The sequence below is a fragment of the Melospiza melodia genome, chromosome 2 (assembly GCF_035770615.1).
Source record: "Melospiza melodia melodia isolate bMelMel2 chromosome 2, bMelMel2.pri, whole genome shotgun sequence".
Taxonomy (NCBI): domain Eukaryota; kingdom Metazoa; phylum Chordata; class Aves; order Passeriformes; family Passerellidae; genus Melospiza; species Melospiza melodia.
This window is the reverse complement of record NC_086195.1, coordinates 95,759,939-95,781,034: the sequence shown is the minus strand read 5'-3', so window position 1 is coordinate 95,781,034 and position 21,096 is coordinate 95,759,939. Positions and strand designations below refer to the sequence as shown.

At 35.4% G+C, this 21,096-nt stretch overlaps 1 protein-coding gene across 1 annotated transcript in view; it reads left to right on the top strand.

Annotated features, from left to right (window-relative positions):
• DIAPH3 (diaphanous related formin 3) overlaps positions 1-19,488 on the top strand; it is a 195,772-nt gene extending 176,284 nt beyond the window's left edge. Inside the window, exon 28 of the mRNA XM_063150337.1 lies at positions 18,004-19,488. Within this exon, the coding sequence (XP_063006407.1) occupies positions 18,004-18,260 (257 nt within the window). The 3' untranslated portion in view covers positions 18,261-19,488. The remainder of the gene's footprint in view (positions 1-18,003) is intronic.
• The last annotated feature ends 1,608 nt before the right edge of the window (positions 19,489-21,096 follow it).

Sequence of the window (21,096 nt, the reverse complement as noted above, 5' to 3'; positions counted from 1 at the left end):
CTAAAGTGATTGCATCAACATCACAGATTGTATTATAAATATGAATGAACCCATTGTAATGGACTGCATAGTAATAGATGGCAAGAATTTGTCCCCTCCCCTCAAAGTAAAAGCTTTTGTAAGTGAAGAATGGCTGTGGCATAAGGAAACATGTCACTCTTCAAGAAATTACTGCTCCTGTTGTGAAACAGTAACTGCACCAAGTGACGGATTTTTCAACTGCCCCAATTTTAATATTTTAGCCATGCACCATTAATAAGTGTCTGGTATTTCTTTTAACTGAAATAAACTGAAAGTTATATATATAAAAAAATCCTAAATCAAGCATTTTTAAATGACCAGTTATTTAAACAACAGTACTGATGGTGTTTTTTGAGGTTCAGAGAAAGAAAGTAGCCATGCATGGGTTTGTTTATTTTGGAAAATTGCCTTTCTTTTAACTGCTTCAAAACAATAAATGCAGTGAAAATGAGAAGAATACTATTTTTCCCTCATCATCAGGTAGCACAGAGGTAGTTACAAAACACTGATTCATGGCCAGCGTGGTGAAAGCTGATCTTGAAAGACTTGAAGATTCTTCATACACAACATCAGGCAGAGTGGGGTGTCTTTGACATTTTTTCATAAGATGTCTTATGTCTCTAACAAACACTGGTCACTAGATATTTCCTAACACCTAAAAGGTTTCTAAAAGGTATTCTACTGCATATCTTGTTAATTGCTGCTGTCCATTTAGCTATTCCTTACAGACTTCAATAAGTCGACTATCCCACTATTCTGCTATTCAATTGCTTTTGTTAGAAAACTCTGGCTCCCAGTGCATTGTGATAAATGTCCCACAATCATTATGCTAGGGTGCTATAAAATAGTGCTTCTTTGAAGTAAAAGGGACAATACTGTATATTTGAGTTCCAGTTTATCACACACAGGATATTAAATGTTGAGGACCAAATTTGCAAATGAGGACAAATGCAATGTTTCAGATTTATGGGAGTAAAATCTGTTAGTAAAGTAACTACAAAGATAAAAATAAAATTTTCTCCGAAATGTAAGAAAGAAATGTGACAATATTTATCGTCTCTCAGCTGTTGCATTTCATTGTTATTTTGTGAAATACTATGGCAATTACTCAATGAAACATTTTGCACAAAGACTTCATATAAAAAGTCTTTAAATTTTGGCTGAGAAAGTGAATGGTTTTCTCCATAGAGACTGTATATTTCTTTGATAACCCATGTGTAATTGTAGTTTTTAACCTTCAACTTTGTACATTTAAGCAAAAACAGTTTCAGGAATGGTGATTTCACATTAGTGAATTTTCTGCTTTACTGGGTTATAGCTATTTTTGATATTTTTGTAAATATACAAGAAAATATAATTGATCTTTTTGAGAATGAAATGCTTAACCAGTGCTATATTTGGATTTATATTATTTCATCCAATAAAAAAAATATCATTCTTTGGTAATAATAAAGGATGTTTAATGAAACTTAAAGAAAAATAATTATCACTAAAAAAAAAAAAAACATCTAAGACCTAATTTTATAGTTATGTGATTTCTTGATTTATATTTTTCAAAAAAAAAAATTCAAACATTTTTTTCTCTTTTTTTTTCAGAAAGTGCAGGTGAATGATTGATTTCTTAAATTGGACCCAGCATTCTAATGTAACTTCCTGTTGTTAAGTTTCCTATTCAGTGGATTTCAATATTCCAAGTCAAATAAGTGCACAGAATTCAAGTGCTGTTCTGTGTCCTAGACTTACACAATCAGAAGTTTGATTATCTTGCTTTTCCCTATCCTTCATTTACCTACACGCTCTTGGGTGCAGCTGAAAATGTTTTTCCAAAACTCTCTCATCCATCCTAAGTGCTCAGTTCTTTCTAAGATGCTTTCTCATCTAATTCAGTTTCACATGTAGCCAATGTTTTATATAAATCAATAAAATTAACAGTATCTTGCAGTAATTTTATTACCATTAGCTTACTTATCTGTCTTCTTAAAGAAGACTTAAATGTCACTTAAAAGCAAGTGAAACTACAAAGGAAATAAGGTGATAGAAGCTAAACCAGTGAAGGTCCCAGGGCTAGAGAGCAAGCTGTCATCTCATTAAGACCTGCTTTAGAATGAAATCCTCAAGAAGGAATTGCAGTTGCAGCTGAACTCAGACATTGTTCCTGAACTCAGACAAGAATGACGTCATGTCACCCCTAAAGCAGTCAAGAGTCTCTTTTCTCTGAACAGCAGAATTGTCTTCCCAAGGCAGGTGAGGACTCCCAGTCCAAGATTTACCAGTCTTTCTGGCCAGGAAGTCACATCAGTGCACGCTCTGCAGCCATCCAGCTGCCCACAGTGCTGCTCTTACAGGTGTCTGTCTCTCATATACTCTATTTCACTACTTCAGCCCACTTCTCTTTCCAAGTTGCACCACTTCTGTTTGAAACAAAACATCCTTTGAATACTATTGGTGAGAAATTACTGTTCAAAGCTGGCAGTTCTCAGACAGGTATAGACACATGTAAAGCGGGTAAATAAACTTTATGTTCAGGTGTAGATATATTCCACTTAATTACATGGGATCTGTTTTGCTTGCCTTCACTATCTATTTAAAACTAATCTAAGCTAGGCTCTGTCTCTAATCGAAAGAAGCCAATAGATACCTAAAGTATGTGCTTTTAATTGTGCTCTGAAGATTGCCTTTTTCCCTTGACTAGTCCCTTGACAGTGCAATCTCTTTGCCATTATTGTTCTGCAGAGTCAGGCATAATGATTCTGCACCAGGACTACCATGCTCTACAATGATTTCATTATAGTGAAATACAGCTGTAGTGGGTACGTAGGATCCATAGATAACATTCCACACTTTGTATCGCTCTCAGAAATTCTGTATTTTGTGTAATTAGTACGGTACAAAACAACCTCAGCCACCCACAAATAGATTTTTCCTATAAATGAGTTGTCTCCTAAATTTGAAATACCTTTCAGCTGAATCTTTGTGTATCACAGTCTTTCCTATATGCACCAGTGACTATGGAGCTGTGCATAATCTGATGAGGAAAATGGTATTTGTGTTGTAATTCTGATGGGCATAGGTCATTTGGATTATTTTCTGAATGAATGATGGAATATATACCAAAGTCTGTTAAACAGTGAAAAGATTGTTGAAAATAGTCTTTTCAAATGATTGAGTCTCAAATAACGGCATGTTTTTGTTTCATACCAAAATAGCTTTGTGTGTTGACATTTTATATTTTTTACCATGTTGAACTCTTAATGCTTTTCTTTGCTAGTTCTTTAGCTTTATGCTTTATGGAATAATTCAAATTTAGCATAATATTTAGTATGTTGTACAAGTAAGAGAAAACTATTCTGTAATATATGCATAAAATGATATGATAAGGCCCAGATTTTATCTCTTTGTCTTTAACTTGGAGAATACTCTGCAAAAGCAGTGCTGTGGGTGTTTTGGTTTTGTTGAGTTATCTTGTTTTTTTAGAGAGAGACTTCATAAAACATTTTCATGGAACTCAAATCTCTGTTACTTTAATTCTTTCACCTACTAATCTATTTTACTTAACAAAAATGCGTACACTTCAGAAGTAATATCTAATAATCACAGGGTTGCTTTCCTTTTTGAAGTATCATCTCTAAAGACTAAGCTTAAACACTTAGTCCTCCGTAGATGTGAAATTCTTATGTTTTGATGTATACAACTCTAGTTGTATAACTAGAGTTTTGTAAGTTTGCATGACCAGGACTAAATCTAAGCCAATTTCAGTTTAAAGAAGTGATGATTTTCACCTCAAGGGTAGGATTCCATGTACCAATGCAGAAGTAGAAATAATTTATTGCATAGGCTGATTTTAAAATCCAGAACATGTTTCAAGCTTGTCAGAAACTTGCCAAGCTATACACAAGTTTGGGTATACCAAATCTGTCAGAGAGAAGAACCTAAACAACTATAAGAGCTACATCTACTGGAGGTGTAGGTTATTTAAAGGATATTTAAAAAGGAAAAAATGGTGATAGGTAATGGCTGAGCAGTGTGCTCAGTAATGGTGCCTCACATCTACAGTTCTTGTCAGCATATTGCATACTAAAGAGCGTTCTCCTGCTTATATCCAAAGTGTTCACTGTAGCAACTGTAACTTTTTAAAATATATTCTTCATGTAGCCAGAAAAAGCTTTGTGAAATTTTACAGCTTCTGTTAAATAAGTGGTGAGATGTATACTTAATAATCTATCAGTCCTTAAAATCCCCAAATCTGCACCCTGTCCTCCCCCATAGGGGAGGTGTCATCTCAACAATCCCTTGTCCTGGTCCAGACTAGGAAATGCACCTTTTATGCAGATTTTGCTGTGGTCAAAAGTCTAAATCTTCCAGATACAGAAGTTACTGTTAGATATCTGAAGTGTGGGCTCTCTTTACCTGTTTAAAATGTCTACATTAGGGTGAAATGAAGCACAGTCTGAAAGTGCTTGTTTCTCCTCGCTGAATGTGAAGGGAGCCTGAGGCAACCAGCACAAATTCTTTCAGTCCACTTAATCTCACACTGGATCAAGGGCCTTTAGTCAGGCACAAGGACGCACAGGACTTTGCATGCTCTTGTTAGAAACAATTTTATATAACACTGAACAGTCAGGTTTGTTTCTGTACCTGCAAAACAAATGTATCCATAGTCAATGAGTTATATCTATTTCATAGTTGTAGTTATAATAAGGCCAGTTAAATTTGCAGTTTATTGTTTTAACTTTTTAAATTTAACTGAGGATATTTCAAAGCATTCATTACCACACAAAAAGGAAATGCATCTACACAAATGTAATTGAACGTTTTGCTTTAAGCTGTATTCTGTTACATAAGCAAAGAGTTTTAAATTTATACATCTGCTTCAGCTTATTGAAACTGTCCTGATTTTAAGCTTAATTTCTGGAAGAAATCTGTTTTGCTACTAAGCTCAGAAGAAGCAAAGGTTTTTAAGAGACATAAGATAAATTATAGAGTGCCATAACTGAATTCTTAGACATAGAGGACTAAGACTTCCTTCACACTCCCTTCCATAAAGTTTTCCTCAGTTATGTTTCTGAAATAAAAACACATAAATATCTAGCCTACAATTTTTGCTGCAAAATTGTTACAAATCTCCTTGGAGTCAGCTGAATTGTTGTTCTTAACACTGCTGACTAACAATGAGAATCTAGATAATAATACCAATTGTATATGGTATTATTTTATTACACAAAACTGAAAATTATATTTCTTCTATAGGATGTTGCTTTAAAATTAATAGTAACATGCAAGAAATTTGCATTTTAATAAATTTTCCTTAGACAAGTGAACGGCTGAACATTTTGAGATTTTTCAATTGCATTTGTTTTTTTCCTTAGCATTTGAAGCTACTCAGGTGTAGCTTTTCTCTGGAAATGATCACTAATGAAGGTGCTAGAAAAGACGTGAGAATATATCTCTAACGTGTTTGGTATGAGTGACTAATTTAACTGATGAGCTAGCAATGAGTTTACACAATATAGTTGTTCTAGAAAAAAGTGTCATTTTAATAATTATTAGTTATCTTGTGTTTCCTAAAAGGTGTTTTTATCATCTCTTTAGAACACGGTGGGAGAAAAAGAATTGTCTTCATGAGAACTGCGTGGTGATTGTGCTTGTGTATAACTAGGAATAACCTATAGACATTCTAGCCTGAATGAATTTATATACACATGAATCTGTGTGTGCATCTTGTGTCCTAAAAAAATGTTTTCAAGTTTTTTGAGTGGTCTTAAATTTTTGAAGAGTATCCAGAGAACTTCCCATGGCTGTCTTCTAGTTTCTTCAGCAAGGAATGGAATAATGGGGAGGAAAATTGAGGAGATTTCTGAGCAGTCAAGTGATTTCCATCACAGACTAATTTGGTTCTGGAAATAAGTTGTTTAATGGGTTGAGGGTTTTTTGTCTACATCAAGTTGGCATCTATAGTCAGTACAGCTGCTAAGTAGTAAACACTAATGATTTCACACAATTGGCAAAGCTCACCCCTAAACAAGACTGGCAATGGCTGGTTTAAAGGCAGCGAAGATTCTCCACATCACTATTTAAGAAGAAATTGTCATTGCTTAGATATGATCATGTATGGGCTTGAAACTAAAGTCTAGGCTTGCAGTGGGGAGCATGGCAATATAAACTGATACAGTAAACAACTAAACAAAAGCCTAAACAAGAAAAAATGGAATTGTGTAAAAGTTTGCCTTTAAAGTCTGTAATCTGCCATGTGAACAGCTTCCATCAAATTCATATATGCAATGGCATAGAGTTGTTGCACCATCTCTGATTTTATTGGGGGTGCCAGGGTTGGCCTTTATGTTCTCCATGGCAGCCCATAAGCTGCTGTGCTTTATTTTAGTGACTGGTGATGCCACCAGACCAGTGTTTCAGCTGTTGCTGAGCTGTGCTTGCATGATATCGTGACTTTCTGTCTGTCCACACACAAAAACACAGAGCCAGGAGGCTCAGGGTGGGAAAGAGGTCGGAAGGGGATAACTGACATGGGTGACTGATGCTCTACCATATGATGTCATGCTCAGCAATAAAATCTCAGGGAAAAGAGGAAAAGTTCTTTTTGAACACGTTCCCTTGCATATCTTAAAGGGACTAACTTTAAGCATATCTTAAAACGACTACATTTTTCCCAACTTCATTAAGAAAACTCCATAGATTTTATGCTTTTATGTGTCATAGTATGAATAATATTTAGTTGAATGCCCAGAGTAATTGAAGAAAGAAAAGCATTCATGCTAATTCAGGTAAACTTTAGTGGTCCTTGCTGTAATATGTTGTTCTCTGAATTCTTGCTCTGTTCAAGCATTTACATTTAACATGAGAATGTATTTGACCATGCATGCTATAGAGAAATAAGTTAAACATATGGTTTTTTCTTTGTGAGCTTCTGAGCTTGTGTATTATTATTTTAATTACCCCTCAGGCAATCTTCTGATATGTGATCAAGTGCAGGTCAATGTTCTGAGAGTCCTTCAACATGACAGTTCACAGAATAATTATCCTGTCATCTCACCTTGATTCATTGTTACATTGTTTCTTGGACTTTTTCCTCTTTCTCACATTTGCTTAGCAACCAGATCACAAGTCTCATACTTATTATTCAAGTAATCACCCTCTGCAGCACATAGATGCATCAATTAAAGCTTTACAATGAGGTATATTGTTCTGTGTGGAATCCTCAGGTGTCAGGAATTAAAAATTGATTTTAAATGTTGCAGGCTGCGTTCAAATGGCTCATCTGTGTTTATGTTAAACAAACAAGCATGCTAACAATTCCGAACAAAAGAGATAGGTCAAAATCATTAGGAAATTAATGATAAAATTATATTCTGTTCTTAAAGCACTTAGTCTTTTAGAGATTTCCCAATTAAATTCAGCTCTGAAATGTCTGAGTGCCACACTTTTTTTTAGCTCTGTTTTTTTCAGATGCAAATCAATTTGATATCTGCTTTATATGTTCTTACCTATGGTCTTTGTAAACATTTTCTGGCTAATTTTCCGATTTGTGTAAATTTCACAGCAGTTTATTATTAGAATGAAATTCAAGTACCCAGAAGCTGTCAAGATGGTTCAGTGATTTAATGTTGGCGTCCTGCAGCTTTGACTTTAATCAGCAGATGCTCTGGCATTACCATAAATGTTTTCTTAACCGTCTCTGTCAAAAAAAAAATAAAAAAAAGAGAGAGAGACAATTTTTCCTGTTTGGAATCTCCTGATTAAATTTGGTTTGGGTTCTTTTGCATAATTAATATACCATGATGATCTCTAACCATTTGTTTTTAATATCACCTTTTGAGCTAAACTCATTTGCAAGACTGCATCATAAGTCAAAACAGACAAAAGAAAAACAAGTCTATGTTAAAACTCTCTTTCCTTGGCCTGGGAGGTCTTATTGCCTTCTGCCTTGTTTTCTCAGTGAATATAAAGGCTTCAGGGTTTCAGTAGTTCAGTTTTTCATATTCTATGTAATATTTTAAGTCCTTCCATGAGAAAGGGTTTGGTTTTTTTCTGTGCGTGCAAAGGTATGTTGCATTTTAGATTTTTGAAAATTTAAAAAAAACCTCTCCTACACGGTAAGATTAACCTTTGTTAGCTGGTGATTACTAAATAGTATTTGAGTGCGATTGATTAGGAATAGAAGGAGGAAGTACTACAGTTAACTTCTGTTGTTTTTAACATACCAAAGTGGCTGCTAAGAGTTTAATTGGTCAAATATAGGGCAGTAAATATGTTCATTGCATAAAAAGTGCACACCATTAGTGATATTAAACACAGCATTTTGAATTCACATTGACCGGATTAATTACCCATGATAATGTAGCTTGAATTTGTCTTGTGATAATTCAGTGGTATTTGGAGGAGTCAGTAAAAGCCATTTTAAAATAATAATTCCTCTTTCAGAGACTGTTGAAATCAGTGTCCCTTTTCAGAGCAGTTTGTCACACTTGCAGAGTACAGTTGTTAAGGTCAAATACACATATGGCTGGATTATGTGCAGAGTAGAAACATTTTTTTATGTTCCATCTCTCACCACATATGAACAAGGCCAAATTAGTCCATCCCAAAGAGAGGGAATAATTAGGTGAAAGCACATAGCATTAATTAGAGCATCATCTAAAGAAAGAGAGAATTATCAAAGGAGTATATTTATGCAATCTAGTAGAGTGAGGGAGAGATGAATAACTTTTCCTCTGTCTTTATTTCCCAATATTTACTTTTGCACAGAAATCTTCTTAAATATGTACTATTTCCTGCTCCATGATTACAGTCTGCTCATTAGCATGCTGTCAATTATTTTCTGCAGAGCTTTGTCAGAGGAAAGTAACGACCATAATAATAATAATATGAACGTTACATGAACTAGGATGATTTGGCTTCATTCCATTTCCATCCAGTGTATTTATGAAGGCAATCTTGGATGTTAGTTTACACAAGTTAAACTTCACAGTCAGGTCTGCTTCTGTTCTCTTAAAAAGCACCCATGCTATAAAGAAGCACAGATTAGAATTCAGAGTTCTCATAAATACTTGTCCAGGTTAGTAAATCACTACACTCTTCCCTGTCATAGCATTAACAGCATGTAGTGCTCTCTGTTGCTCTTCTTCCAGAGACCTCTTTTAAAAACATTTAAAGGTAGAGCAGCCTGAGAGCCATATGCTATTCTTGCAATCTTTTGAATAATAGTGAATGACAGCCCACTGTGACTGTGACCTGTGTGGGCAAGAGCTACCCCAGGACGTTGGTCCTGTGCCTCTTACAGCAATGTGAGGAGACTGTGTTTCTCTTCAACTGTTAAAACTAATACCCACCTAATTTACTTTCAGCTCTAGCCTCTCCTCTTTATGCCGTTCCCAAAAGTATTTCCAGGACTCTGTGGATTTATTTCCCTTTAGCTCAGAAGTAGTTTGATTCCTTAGGAGAAAAGAGCAGCAGATGATGAGAGAAAGATGGTTTTTCTCATTGGTTTGATCTGATATTACAAAGTATTTGTATTCAAACTTAAATCAGTTCAATCTACCAGTACTCTCATTACTGGTATAAACCTGGGAATGGAAGTTTGGGATAAAAAATAAGAAATAAAAATTGTATGGATTTGTAGAAGCTACTGGAATAGCTATGGAATATCCTGTAATCATTTGATATCAAGAGTAGTGGATAAGAAATATTAATAGTGTCAAACTTTGAAGGCAATTACTAGAAATAGATACATGTCCTGGTTTAAGGCAAATTTGGGAGGAAACTTCCGAAGGGGTCCCTCTAGAAAGCAAATTCAAGCGCGCCCCTCCCCAGTTTTGGAGACATAAATCTCCTTCGAGAAAAGCGGGAAAAATTGTTTATTTAACAAAGTACTCACAAATGTGGAAAAATGAATAATATTAATCAATAAAACCTCTTGCTGTTGTGAAGAGATGGCAAATTCAGAAAGTCCTTGTCATGGGCTGTAGCTTGGCTCACTCAGTCTCTTATCAGTCCCTCCTGTGCTGGAAAATGCCGCATCCTGGGCCCCGGTGGGACACAGGTGTGAGCTCCCAGTGTTTTTCTGGGTTTTCAGTCCAGAGCAGGTTTGAACAGTTCCAAGAAAAAGAAAAAGGCCACGGTCTGGGGAACTTCTCTGCCTCAGCTAGCTAAAACCTAACTAGGAGCAAAGGAGAGCTCTGTCCATCTGCAGACAGCACAGTCCGAGAGCCGGAATGTGGATGAGTGAGTGCAGTGTCTGAAAACAAACTGCTGCTTCTTCTCTGCCCCTTCACTTTCAAACCAAACTTAAAGGTGCAAAACTTAATATCCAGCATAAACAGAACAGACCACTGGGGACACAAGCATCATATAGCCATCCCAAGACGAGACATAAAATCATAGAGTGGTTTGGGTCAGAATTGGCCTTAAAGGTCATCTAATTCCAACACCCACACCATGGGGACAGACACCACCCACTAGATCAGGTTGCTCAGAACCCAGTACAGCCTGGCCTTGAACCTCTCCAGGAATGGGGCATGTTTTTTGTGGAGTTTTGTGGGTTTTGCTTGTTTGTCTGGGTTTTTTTTCCATGTGTATGCTAAATAGTATATACTCAACAGAAGCAATAACAACATTTAGAACTGTAGTGAGTAGAATCTCATAAATATAAGGTCAGTCTTTAAGATTTGCTTTGTTGTTTGGATTTGTTGTGGGTTTTATTTTCCAGAGGAAGGAGGCTTCCTACTGTGTTTTTCCTCAACGGTTGGTAAAAGAAGACAAAATTGTGTTTCTTTTCCATTTCAGTTATTTTCATCAGCATGTTGCTTATCATTCCCTATTGCATCCGCTAGTGGCTTTCCTTTGATGACAGTAGTCTTTATGCATATTCCTGAAGTTTTTTTATCAAAGTGCACCTTGAAAGCAGTATTCATCTATAGGGAGCTGGTTTGCAGACAGGTCTGGAGACTAAATGTGTCTGCTGCTCGAAGGCATTTTAGTATGTGTGATCTACATTAATTATCATCAGCTGAAGAGAGTAGCTTTAGACTATGGACCTCTGTGTATCTTGTCACAGGTCACTAACTTAGACATTCATCATTTTTGACTGTTAACTCTAAAGACAGTTTGGAATGCAAGCTGCAATATACCTGTGAAGAAAATAAAACAAGTAATAGACCACATTTCATGACTTTAAAATACTGTAAAATATGTTAACTTCCAGTTTTATTGTCATTTCCCTGCTACTTTTTGACTTAAGAGAAAAAGTTGATGTTTGTCCTATTTGTACCTTGAGAGAAATCCTATAAACACCTAGGCTGTAGATTGTTTCTGCCTTCTGGGGCCTGAAGACCCCATGCCTTTGGTATTCATGTAGATCAATATTTACCTTTTAACCACCTTTGTCTGACATAAATAAGAAGATGAATTTATTAGTTATTAATACTAAAGTTATGGCTTATGATTTATTCATTTTGAAATTAAGATACTTAGAATTTAGTTTTTCAATAATATTTCAAAGCATGTGCTCTAAAAATCATTAATGACCACAATGAAGATTTCTGTTTTGGAAATTTCCATTTTGCAGTTTTCCTAGAAACTGCCAAATGTGCCTTCTTTTGGGGAAAAATGCATTAAAAGACACTGAAAATCAACTGTAATTCAGGGTGAAATAGGAAGGATGCCAAAATCCTAAGTCTGAAACAGTTGTCTTAGAAGACACCTGCAGAGGACTCTTCTCTCACTGACCTTGGGCGATTTCTGTCAGCAGCTTGATCCACACTCTTGTTCTCTTATCATCTTGACAGGTGCTCAAGACTTTTGTTAAAATCCTAGTAAATGAAAGTTGCATTTCTTGTAAAAAAAAGTCATTGTCTTATCACAGGCGAGAATATATTAGTTTAAACAGAGAAATTGGTTCAAACTCATTGCAATTTCAATGAGTCTTCAGAAAAGATAGTTAAAACTTTGAATGGAGTGATCAGCAGGAACTTAAAGTAGTCTTTGAGAAAATAGAAGGAGGAAAGGGATTAAAATAATTTTTAAAGGCTTTACTTTGGGGCCAAGTAAAAGGAAGCTGGTCCAGCATAGTTCCTCTTGTCAAAAATTTCTTTGCTCATAGTTTGTAATTGACTGTCTTTGAAATTTAGTTTCTGTAAATTCTCTGTATTAGTCACACTGTGTGTTGATGTACTCATTTCTTGCCTTTGAAATGCACATAAACCCCCTGTATCCACTATTTCTGAAAACTGTCTCATCTAAATTGAGCTTACTGATAGTGTTTATTCCTTGTGTTTCACACCTTTTTTAATGCAACACTCAAGAACAGCAGCAAATATTAAATGATATGTGCATAGTTTAAAAAAGAAATGTTCCAAATATCAGTAACACTTTTTCATGTCTCATGAGTTATTGCCTGCTTAAGATCAGTAGAGTTGTGAGCATTAGGTATGAAATACAGAGGTGTAAGAAATTGCTTATCAAGCAAAGTTCTTTTGAGTACAGTTCACACTCCTTTATGGATTAGGGTTGAAGCTGCAGGTTCAATTTCGAATAAGTCATAGCAACACACAGTGCTCCTTTTACCAGGGATATTCTTCAAGCCTACCCTTGTCAGTCAGAGATATTGTTGCAAAAACATGAAATCAATAAAAAGTACTTAAAATATTTTCCATTAAACCATCCAGAAAGAAGCTATCCTATTTTTTCATGAATGATCTTATGTAATACAGATGGACCTTCTAGCTAATAGCAGTCTTTCATGTTATGTCTAAATTCTGGTTCTGAGGGAAAAGGCAAGCTTTGAGAAGGATCTTTTCCCCTGATGTTTTGCTGGGAAAATACATGAGTACAGCATCAGCATGGTGTTGGTCTTTGAGAATTTCAGTTCCATGCATCAGGAATGAGGAATGAGAGACAAACTATGGCACCGAACTGGGGAGCCAGTGGTAAGAGTTATGGCTCAGGCTGTTACCTTTTCCAAGATAAAGCCCTTTGGTATGGGGACAGTCCTTCAGAATATTGTCTAGGACATGACTTAAAAGACAAGTCATGACTTAAAATGTAAAAATAATTTGCATTTCCAGTAATGTCAGTATGGTTGGGCTTTGGAAAATGTTGGCATAGACATAGCTTCAGGAATATGAAGTAGCATGTGAGGCACAAGTCAGCGAGATCAGAAATATTCCACTGGGTTTTTGAGCATTTTTTCCTGTTAACTTGGTAAGAGATGTAATGAGGTTGTAACTGCAATTGTTCTTTTTATGTTACAGTTTTGTCATGCCCTACATTTAGATGTATGACTGTAATACGAGCATATAATGCCACGCAGTGCTGTTCCCTTTATTGTATTTGCAACTTTATTTTTCAATCAGTCTACTAGTATTTACATAAAACCAAAATATGTCCTTAGTATCAAGACATTTACTGAGATGCTGTGATGAAATAAAGCTTTTCAGCATCCTTTTTAATGTTAAATATTTATTCGTTGTTTTAAAAAAATCTATCTCAACTTTAGTGAGTCTCTTGCAATCATTTTTGTTCTCTATTAAAGGTAATATATAACACTATTGTGTAGGATTTTAAAATCTCCAACTGATCATATTTTTTTCCCCAAGTTCACAGCAGGCAAGTCTCATACTACTGATTTTTTTTGTTGTTCAGATACCAGGGCACAATTTCCTTTTTCTGAATATGATGTATCCTTTAATAGGCTATAAGCATACAGTTATAAGCTGTATAAGTTGTGCTGTGTTTGGACATCATTTCAACTGTGGACAGCTATTTTAAGCACAATTCTCTGTCATCTGAATTTCCTGAACATTGCTGTTATAAGTCTTGTATCTATATGATAGTAACTATTTGGCTCTAGGTTTTGTGAATATGGCTTGGGAATGGTTTTGATTAACAGCAATGTTTGAACAATTAATATCTGCAAAAACTGCATTTGAATAGGTCTGGAGGACCCACAAAAGTTCAATATTGAACAAGGGAAAGAAAAGATTTAAATATCATGGAATCTGGACACTGAGACTTTTGTAGTAGGCAATATAATCTCTGCCTAACCCGTGCCTGGGAGCATTCACTAGCAGTAAAGTCAAAACTATTATAGGTTATCACCTGAGCATTTAGAAAACTTAATAATTAATTTAAAATTATTGATTTTTTTTTTTAATCTGCATAGTGATTGTTATGATACGGCTGAATGACAAATTTTGATTGTTCAAAGTGACCAAACAGTAGAAACTTGTCTCAACTACTTCCAGTATATACAGGAAATTAATAAGTTCTGTCTTTATCCAGTGATTTTTAATGTCTGATTTCTTTTTGTCTTGCTTCTGCTGGAAGGTGCGCCTTGCTACAGTAGGTGGACAAATAGTGCATCTCCAGAAATGTAAGCTTTCTTCTTAACAGGAATTCATGCAGAAGTGCCTTTTCATGAGTAGCTTTTGTTTAACCTTCTGTGTGTTTAATTATATTCAGTTCTTTAGAAGTTTATTTGAACCAATACATGTGAGTAAATACATAATTTGTTTCAAATATAGTTTATTGTCAAAAGCAGAAAACAAGTTTATGTATGTCTATGATGTAATGGTTCAAAACATTTTAGGAAAGTCTGTTAAGACCAGTATGGTTTGTGGATCTTCTGTGTGTTCCCTATGGAAGCATAGGTGGCCAATGTGACTAAGCCATGTCCTGGCTGTTTGGGCAGCCATATCAAATACTGTTTTCAGAAACAGGTCAAATTCATGCTTATGACTGGTTATGGTTTCCTGCTTTCACATGTATATATGTGAATTCCAGAACTTCATTACTCTGGTAGTTCAAGGTTTTAATGTCTAATAGCAGTAAATTAATGGCTGTTTATTCTTGTACTTACTTTGTCAGGTAGTCTTGACTTCTAGCTTTTTTTGCAAGTAAATAACTATATGCTTTATAGTTTTTATTGTATGGGACTAAGGAAGTCTGGTTTTTCCACAGTTGTGGTCAAAGCTGTGTGCTAACCTGCAGCAGTTTGCGGCCATGTAGTTCTGAATTCACATGCAAGATGCACTGGTTTTTTTAAACCACTGACCTCAACACTGACAGGTTGAAAATTAACTTCTTTGGTTTCACCACTATAGCACAGGATTTGAGGAAGGTGAGGTTACAATCCCAAGTCAAGGCAGTGGGATGGATGTGGTACCAAATGCATGTGAGTTTTGAATCAGTGTGTGAAGCAGTCTAGAGTGCTTAAGAGTTTGAATTTAACACAAATTAATTTCTGTTGTCCTAAAATAAAAAACTGATGAATTAGTGAGACTTTTTACCTTGATAGTTGTAATTTTACTAATTTTACACTTTGATTTAAAGAGAAGCCATCTTTTGCTCTGATAAGAATGCCACGAGCAGCACATATACCTCAAGTAATACAGCGGTTAATTCTTTGCATGCATGCTTACTGAAATGAAATCTAGGGCTGTAAGTAAATGTGTATGCTTTCTGAGCCAAGCCTAGCAAAGTTCAGTGTTTCTGAATGAAATTCACAACAGCCAATTTGCTAAGCAGGGCACTATCTACCTCCACATCTGCTAATACTGGACTTGCACTTAGGCATAGCAATGCTCTCTGAAGTTCCTCCTTGACTGAAGAACATAAGCTGTAAAGATGGCACCTGATTTAGAAAGCAGCTAAATAACAACTTTGAGATGATGATAGTGGATTTAGATAAAATATGTGTCCAAGCACTATTTTTTTTCATTTACTCTAGCTGCTCAATATTATTTGTAACATGTCTGAGACCAAAGTGTTCTCATTATTATGGAGTGCTGCTAATCACTACTGTGACTTTGTGATTTTTCTGGTGAATCTTGACATCATCAAGGAGATAAAACGAAAACTACTCACATAAACGAAACACTGTTTAAGGCACTTTCCTAATGCCATTTTTCATTTTTTCAGGACCCTTCAGAGTGAAGGGAAAGGCCGGTCATTCGAGTTAAGTGTTGCACTTACTAGTCGGTGCCTAGAAATTCACAACTGCTGCTGTATTAAGGGGAAAAAAAGGCACAGCTGTCTTCAGCTTTACTCTGTCCTATCCCTACACAACAATTCCAGATTGCAGGCAGCAATTTGTGGGACACACTGAAGTGAAAGCCTCAGTTACTTACTGAGTTTCAAAGTGGTGAAGGGGTATGGACAGATCCCATGAGCTACTACTTATCAATAGCTAGCTTGTAGCAGTTCCCTGCTTAGGCTGCAGTTGTGAGTCTCACTCTGCTCTGTGTACACTATGAGAAACTGGGGGATTTTACTGCTGGATTGAGGCCTCAGTTAATAAGAGTTCCCCATGTCTGTTATACAGTCTAATTCACCACCCCTAATTCATCCTCACATTTTTGGGTGAAGACTGCTGAAGTGCAAAATAGTTAAAATTTCGTTGATGGTGCATTTGAGAAGCTTACTTTCAGTGCCTAATTTCTTTTATACTTTTTTAAAATCCAACAATTATGTTTCACCTCTGATGATGATATGACAGCGCGTTTTCTTATACTTCAAAGTGTTGATTTTTAAACACCAACTATTTTTCCTGCTGCCCCTAGATTGAATGTAAACAGGAAGATCTGTGGTGCAGCTGGTAGTTTGTATATTGACACCGGTAGCACGCTTTTATCTGCTTGCAAATATGTGTTCAGAATCAATAAGCATAAACATTTAAGTAGAATGGGACATTTAAGAGTGCACATACAGGGGATATTTTAATTATATATGACGGGTTTATTACATGTAATTATAAAGCTATGTTCATAACCAGTCATTGGCCTCCTGTGATTCAGGAACACTGTGCTGCTGCATATTCAAGGTCAAATTATTTTCCATAGTGAAAAAAAAAAAATTACGTTTTTCAGCTAAGTGTCAAATTTGTCTTAAGAAATTTTAATTAAGAATTGCTTATCTGATTTAGAAGATGATGGAAAGGAGGAATTTATTTTCTTCCCACCTCCCAAAAGGTGATCGTACTTACAAAATTCGCTGAGATTGTCCAAGAAAGTGTGTAAAATCCTCATCCATCACCAAGAGCCCCTGGTCAGGGAATGACAGTGCAGTAAATATCTTCAGCAGCTGCCTTTTAATGTACAAGCTGTTTTCGGTAGGAATTTTCAGCACTCACATAAAACACACTGTCATGAGTGACTGCCTGTGCTCCAAAGTCATTACTATTGGGATGATGGAACATCTTTCAGCGAATAACCAAAAAACTTTAAATGTCATGTCAAGTGTGTTGAAGGCATTTTCAAGCCTTGCTCAAGGTTACATGAATATTGAGTAGGTCTGTTTTTAAAAAGTTTGAGATCTATGAGAGAAGCCACTCATATGCTGGTTTGGAAAACAGTCACTTGATCTGGAAGGGGGATGGGGAGTGACAGAAAAAGAAATCTGTCTATTAATACATGCCAAACCTGCAAAACTCCTGCCTGGATATTAACTGAGTGCAACTTTGTGTGACAGGCAATGCTAGTGATGTTTAGCAAAAAAGAGTGAATTATGCAATTTCTTGAAATTATTTAGCTGCCTAAAAGTTCCCTAAGGAAAGAAAAGGTATAACAATGGATAATTAAATTAAAATAGATTTTAAAATACATTTTAAAATTTGAACAATTAAAAAGTATGTAGGAAATGTAATTAATGAGGTAAAACCTTGGAAGAGGTGCTAGGTATCTCTTTGACTCCAGTAAGAAAGGAGGATCCTGTCATGCTATATCCATGATTTTGTAAGAAATATGGATGTTAATTTAATGAAGACATGTAAAGTCTGTATCACTTCCAAGGGACCCAGTCCACTGCTTTTGAAGTTGGATAATATATTTTGTCTTACCTCCTTGGCATTCATTACTTCTTGTAGTACATCATCTGCATGTAAAATTTTTCTGATCAAGAGGTCTTTTTATATTACAGAATATTGAAACTGAGTGTTTTAATATGAAACAAGGTTTGTTTGATTTGTCTCTGCAGAGAACCAGAAAGGACAGCCAGAGAAGCCGTGTTCACACCACAGTATCACTTTAAACTCGACAAGAAGCCCAGTCACCAAAGAAGTTACATATGATGTGGAAACAAGCTCTAAGGTGTTGAACAGGGCTGTTGGGAGAAAGGAATCCTGTCATGGAGAAGGTGGCAAAGAAAAGAAAATGGATCGTATCGGGTCCCCTCCTAGGGGAGAAGCCATTCCAGAAGTAGAAGCTCTCTTGGCAAGACTGCGAGCACTATAGACTAATCATATACCAGATTAAAGTTAAAAACAATAGCCTACACTACATCTTTAAAGAAATAATAATTTTCTATTTTTGACGTTACATATTTCTGACTTCCTGACTTCTCTGTGGATGAAGGATTTGCTTCTAAACTTTGTTAGCAAGACTATAGAAAACAATACTATAGTTTTGTATAACTGCAAGACTGTTTTTTATTATTTGTTTTTACTTAATAATCATATGAAAAGTATCAGAAGAAGATAAATACTAAATTGTTCCAAAGCACAATCTTTCTATTGGACAGGCTGCTAACCATCTGTTTTGAGTGCTTCTGAAAACAGGAATATCTTTTAAGTATTGTTAAATCATCATGCCTGGGAATAGGGTCAATAAATAACAAAAAAGGTATTCTTATATTTTCTACTCTAATTTTTATATTTAGGAGGTTAAAGCACCAAAAATGTATCATTATAGTGTCCTTTTCAATTACAGTAATATACAGTATCAGCTATATTCCAGTTTGAGCTCATCAAAGAGCACCAAAGCTTGATGAATTATAGATGTATTTACCAAATGGTAATCCATGGGCAGTAAACAAAAAAATCTATGCAAATAATATACTTTATGTGTAATTAATATATCGCTGTTTTAAAGGTTATTATGATTATTATATCAAAATAATATATACAATTGCTTTGATTGCAAGATTTTGCAATTGTGTCCTTAGTGGGGGAAAATGTCTTCACAGTTATTTACCAGTGTAATATTTTATCTTTTCACATGCAAAATTAATATGTTTCTATAAAAGGAACATGTAATGGGGAAGATTTTTTCAATTGGTTTTTCACAAACTCATTTTCCAGTAGCCCATAAAGTCTTACTGCTGGCATAACAGGAGTCTTGCAAGTGATTGCATCTCTTTTATCCCACTGTCCCTGTACAGGGTTGCGTGTTCGCTATCGTATTTATTAATTGCACATCAGAAAGAGCTGCTACCAGTGTTACCAAGTAGGGAGCTATTGTTAGTCTCTTTGCTCTGTTATTTAAAGCTTCCTTAATATAAGAGTGTATTAAGAATCTAATATCTTTCTTCTAAATTACTTTATTTTTCTTTACAAAATGCTGAAAAATATGTCTTTCAATAAGAGTCAGTTACATGAAACCTGTGTTTCAATGCTCCAGTGCTTTTTATATCCTTGTTTAAGTTGCCTTTGTACTTCCTGCACTAAACATTAATAAAGTTAATTAGAACTCAAAAACTGAGCCTGATTACACACATGGTATAGGGGGGTTTTCAGCCATGGTAGGAATCAATCTCCTCTTTCTGGGACTGTTGTAGCTGTCATTATACACTAATTACATTTCCCGCCTTTGCTGAAAAAAGAGAGGTATAAACACAAATCAGGGAAGGATTCAGAGCAGGCCTGTAAGACAGACATTTCTTCAGCTCCCCTTGCAAACAATGGGCACAGCTGTCATACGAAAGACACCTTTGGTAACTTGAAATATGTCTTGAATATATAACTCAAACTACAGCGACTGATAGTTGTTCTACTATGGTCTTCTGCACCTCCAGTATTAACACTTACTACCCCTATTTACAGGGTGCAGTAAAAATTGCTATCTAAAAATCCAATATGATTGACTACATAAAATGTCATTTCAAACACAAAGAAAATGCCTGTTCAAGGGGAATAAAAGTTAGCAGTACACTGGATCTCTTCAGTTGCTGGGGATGTGCTAAAATAAAAGGGCTAAAAGTAGAGGCCATACCTAAAATATTAGGATGTTCCTCCTACATTTGGAGGATGGTAGTGTAGGTGGAAGTAAAAATTATTTTCATGAACTCTGTAAACTTGTTCATTTGAATTAATGGGTGAAACTCCACCTCAGAAAACTTACAGTTCAGGATGCTACTGCATAGCTGATCAAGCAAAGAAAAGTTACAAAAGTATCTACTGAATTTTGCAATGAACAAAATGCTGCTAGAAGCCTTTAAAATAAATATTTACCTTTAAATTACAGAATTTAAGCTACATTTTTTTACAGTTTGGGAAGCTTTTAGAAAGGTATTTCAGGGCTTTTAGCCCTTCTAAGGTATTGTGTTTCTGAATTAATCCTTTCAAGCAGCCATCAAGTTAATTTGCAGAGGTTTTATTTCTGTAACAAGGCAAATAAAAAGCTGTGCAACTTCTTAGAATACATGTAAATACAGTATCCAGTTTTTTTCTCCTTTTGTGCTTCTTTGTACCATCATAACTTAATCTATTCAAAGTACATTGTCCAGTTGAAGTACACAGTAGGCTTTCTTTCTACATTTTATCTTTCTTTAATTTCCATTAGACACAAACTCATACACAGGATGTTTTTGATATGAAAAATGCTAGTATTGCCTAATGAGTTCAGAGAAAAAAAAACTTTGAAAGTATTGTAGCTGCATTGATTTCTATAATTTTATGTTTTTATTAAAGTATAAAACTTGGCTTGTAAATTATATAGAGTAAATTGCTTTAATTAAATTTAAAAATTAATTCATTTATTCAGTTTAAAATTTAAAGTTAATTCAATCTCAGAATACTTGGTATGTGCTAGTCATTTTTAGCAGGTATCGAGCCTACTCCTACGGCTGAAGGATTGAGCCGTGAACCACTTCTGTTAGAAATGGACAAAGATTTCACATACTGTGCCACACCCTCTCTATAATTCACACCTGAAAATTAAATCCTTCTAAAAAGAGCTTCCTGATTTAGTCAAACACGACTGCTCAGATAAAAGCATTTGAAGTTATCTTGCAGGGCTCCTTCCCTACCTGAGCAGCAGACAGAAGGCACAAAAATCCATGACTTTTCTTGCC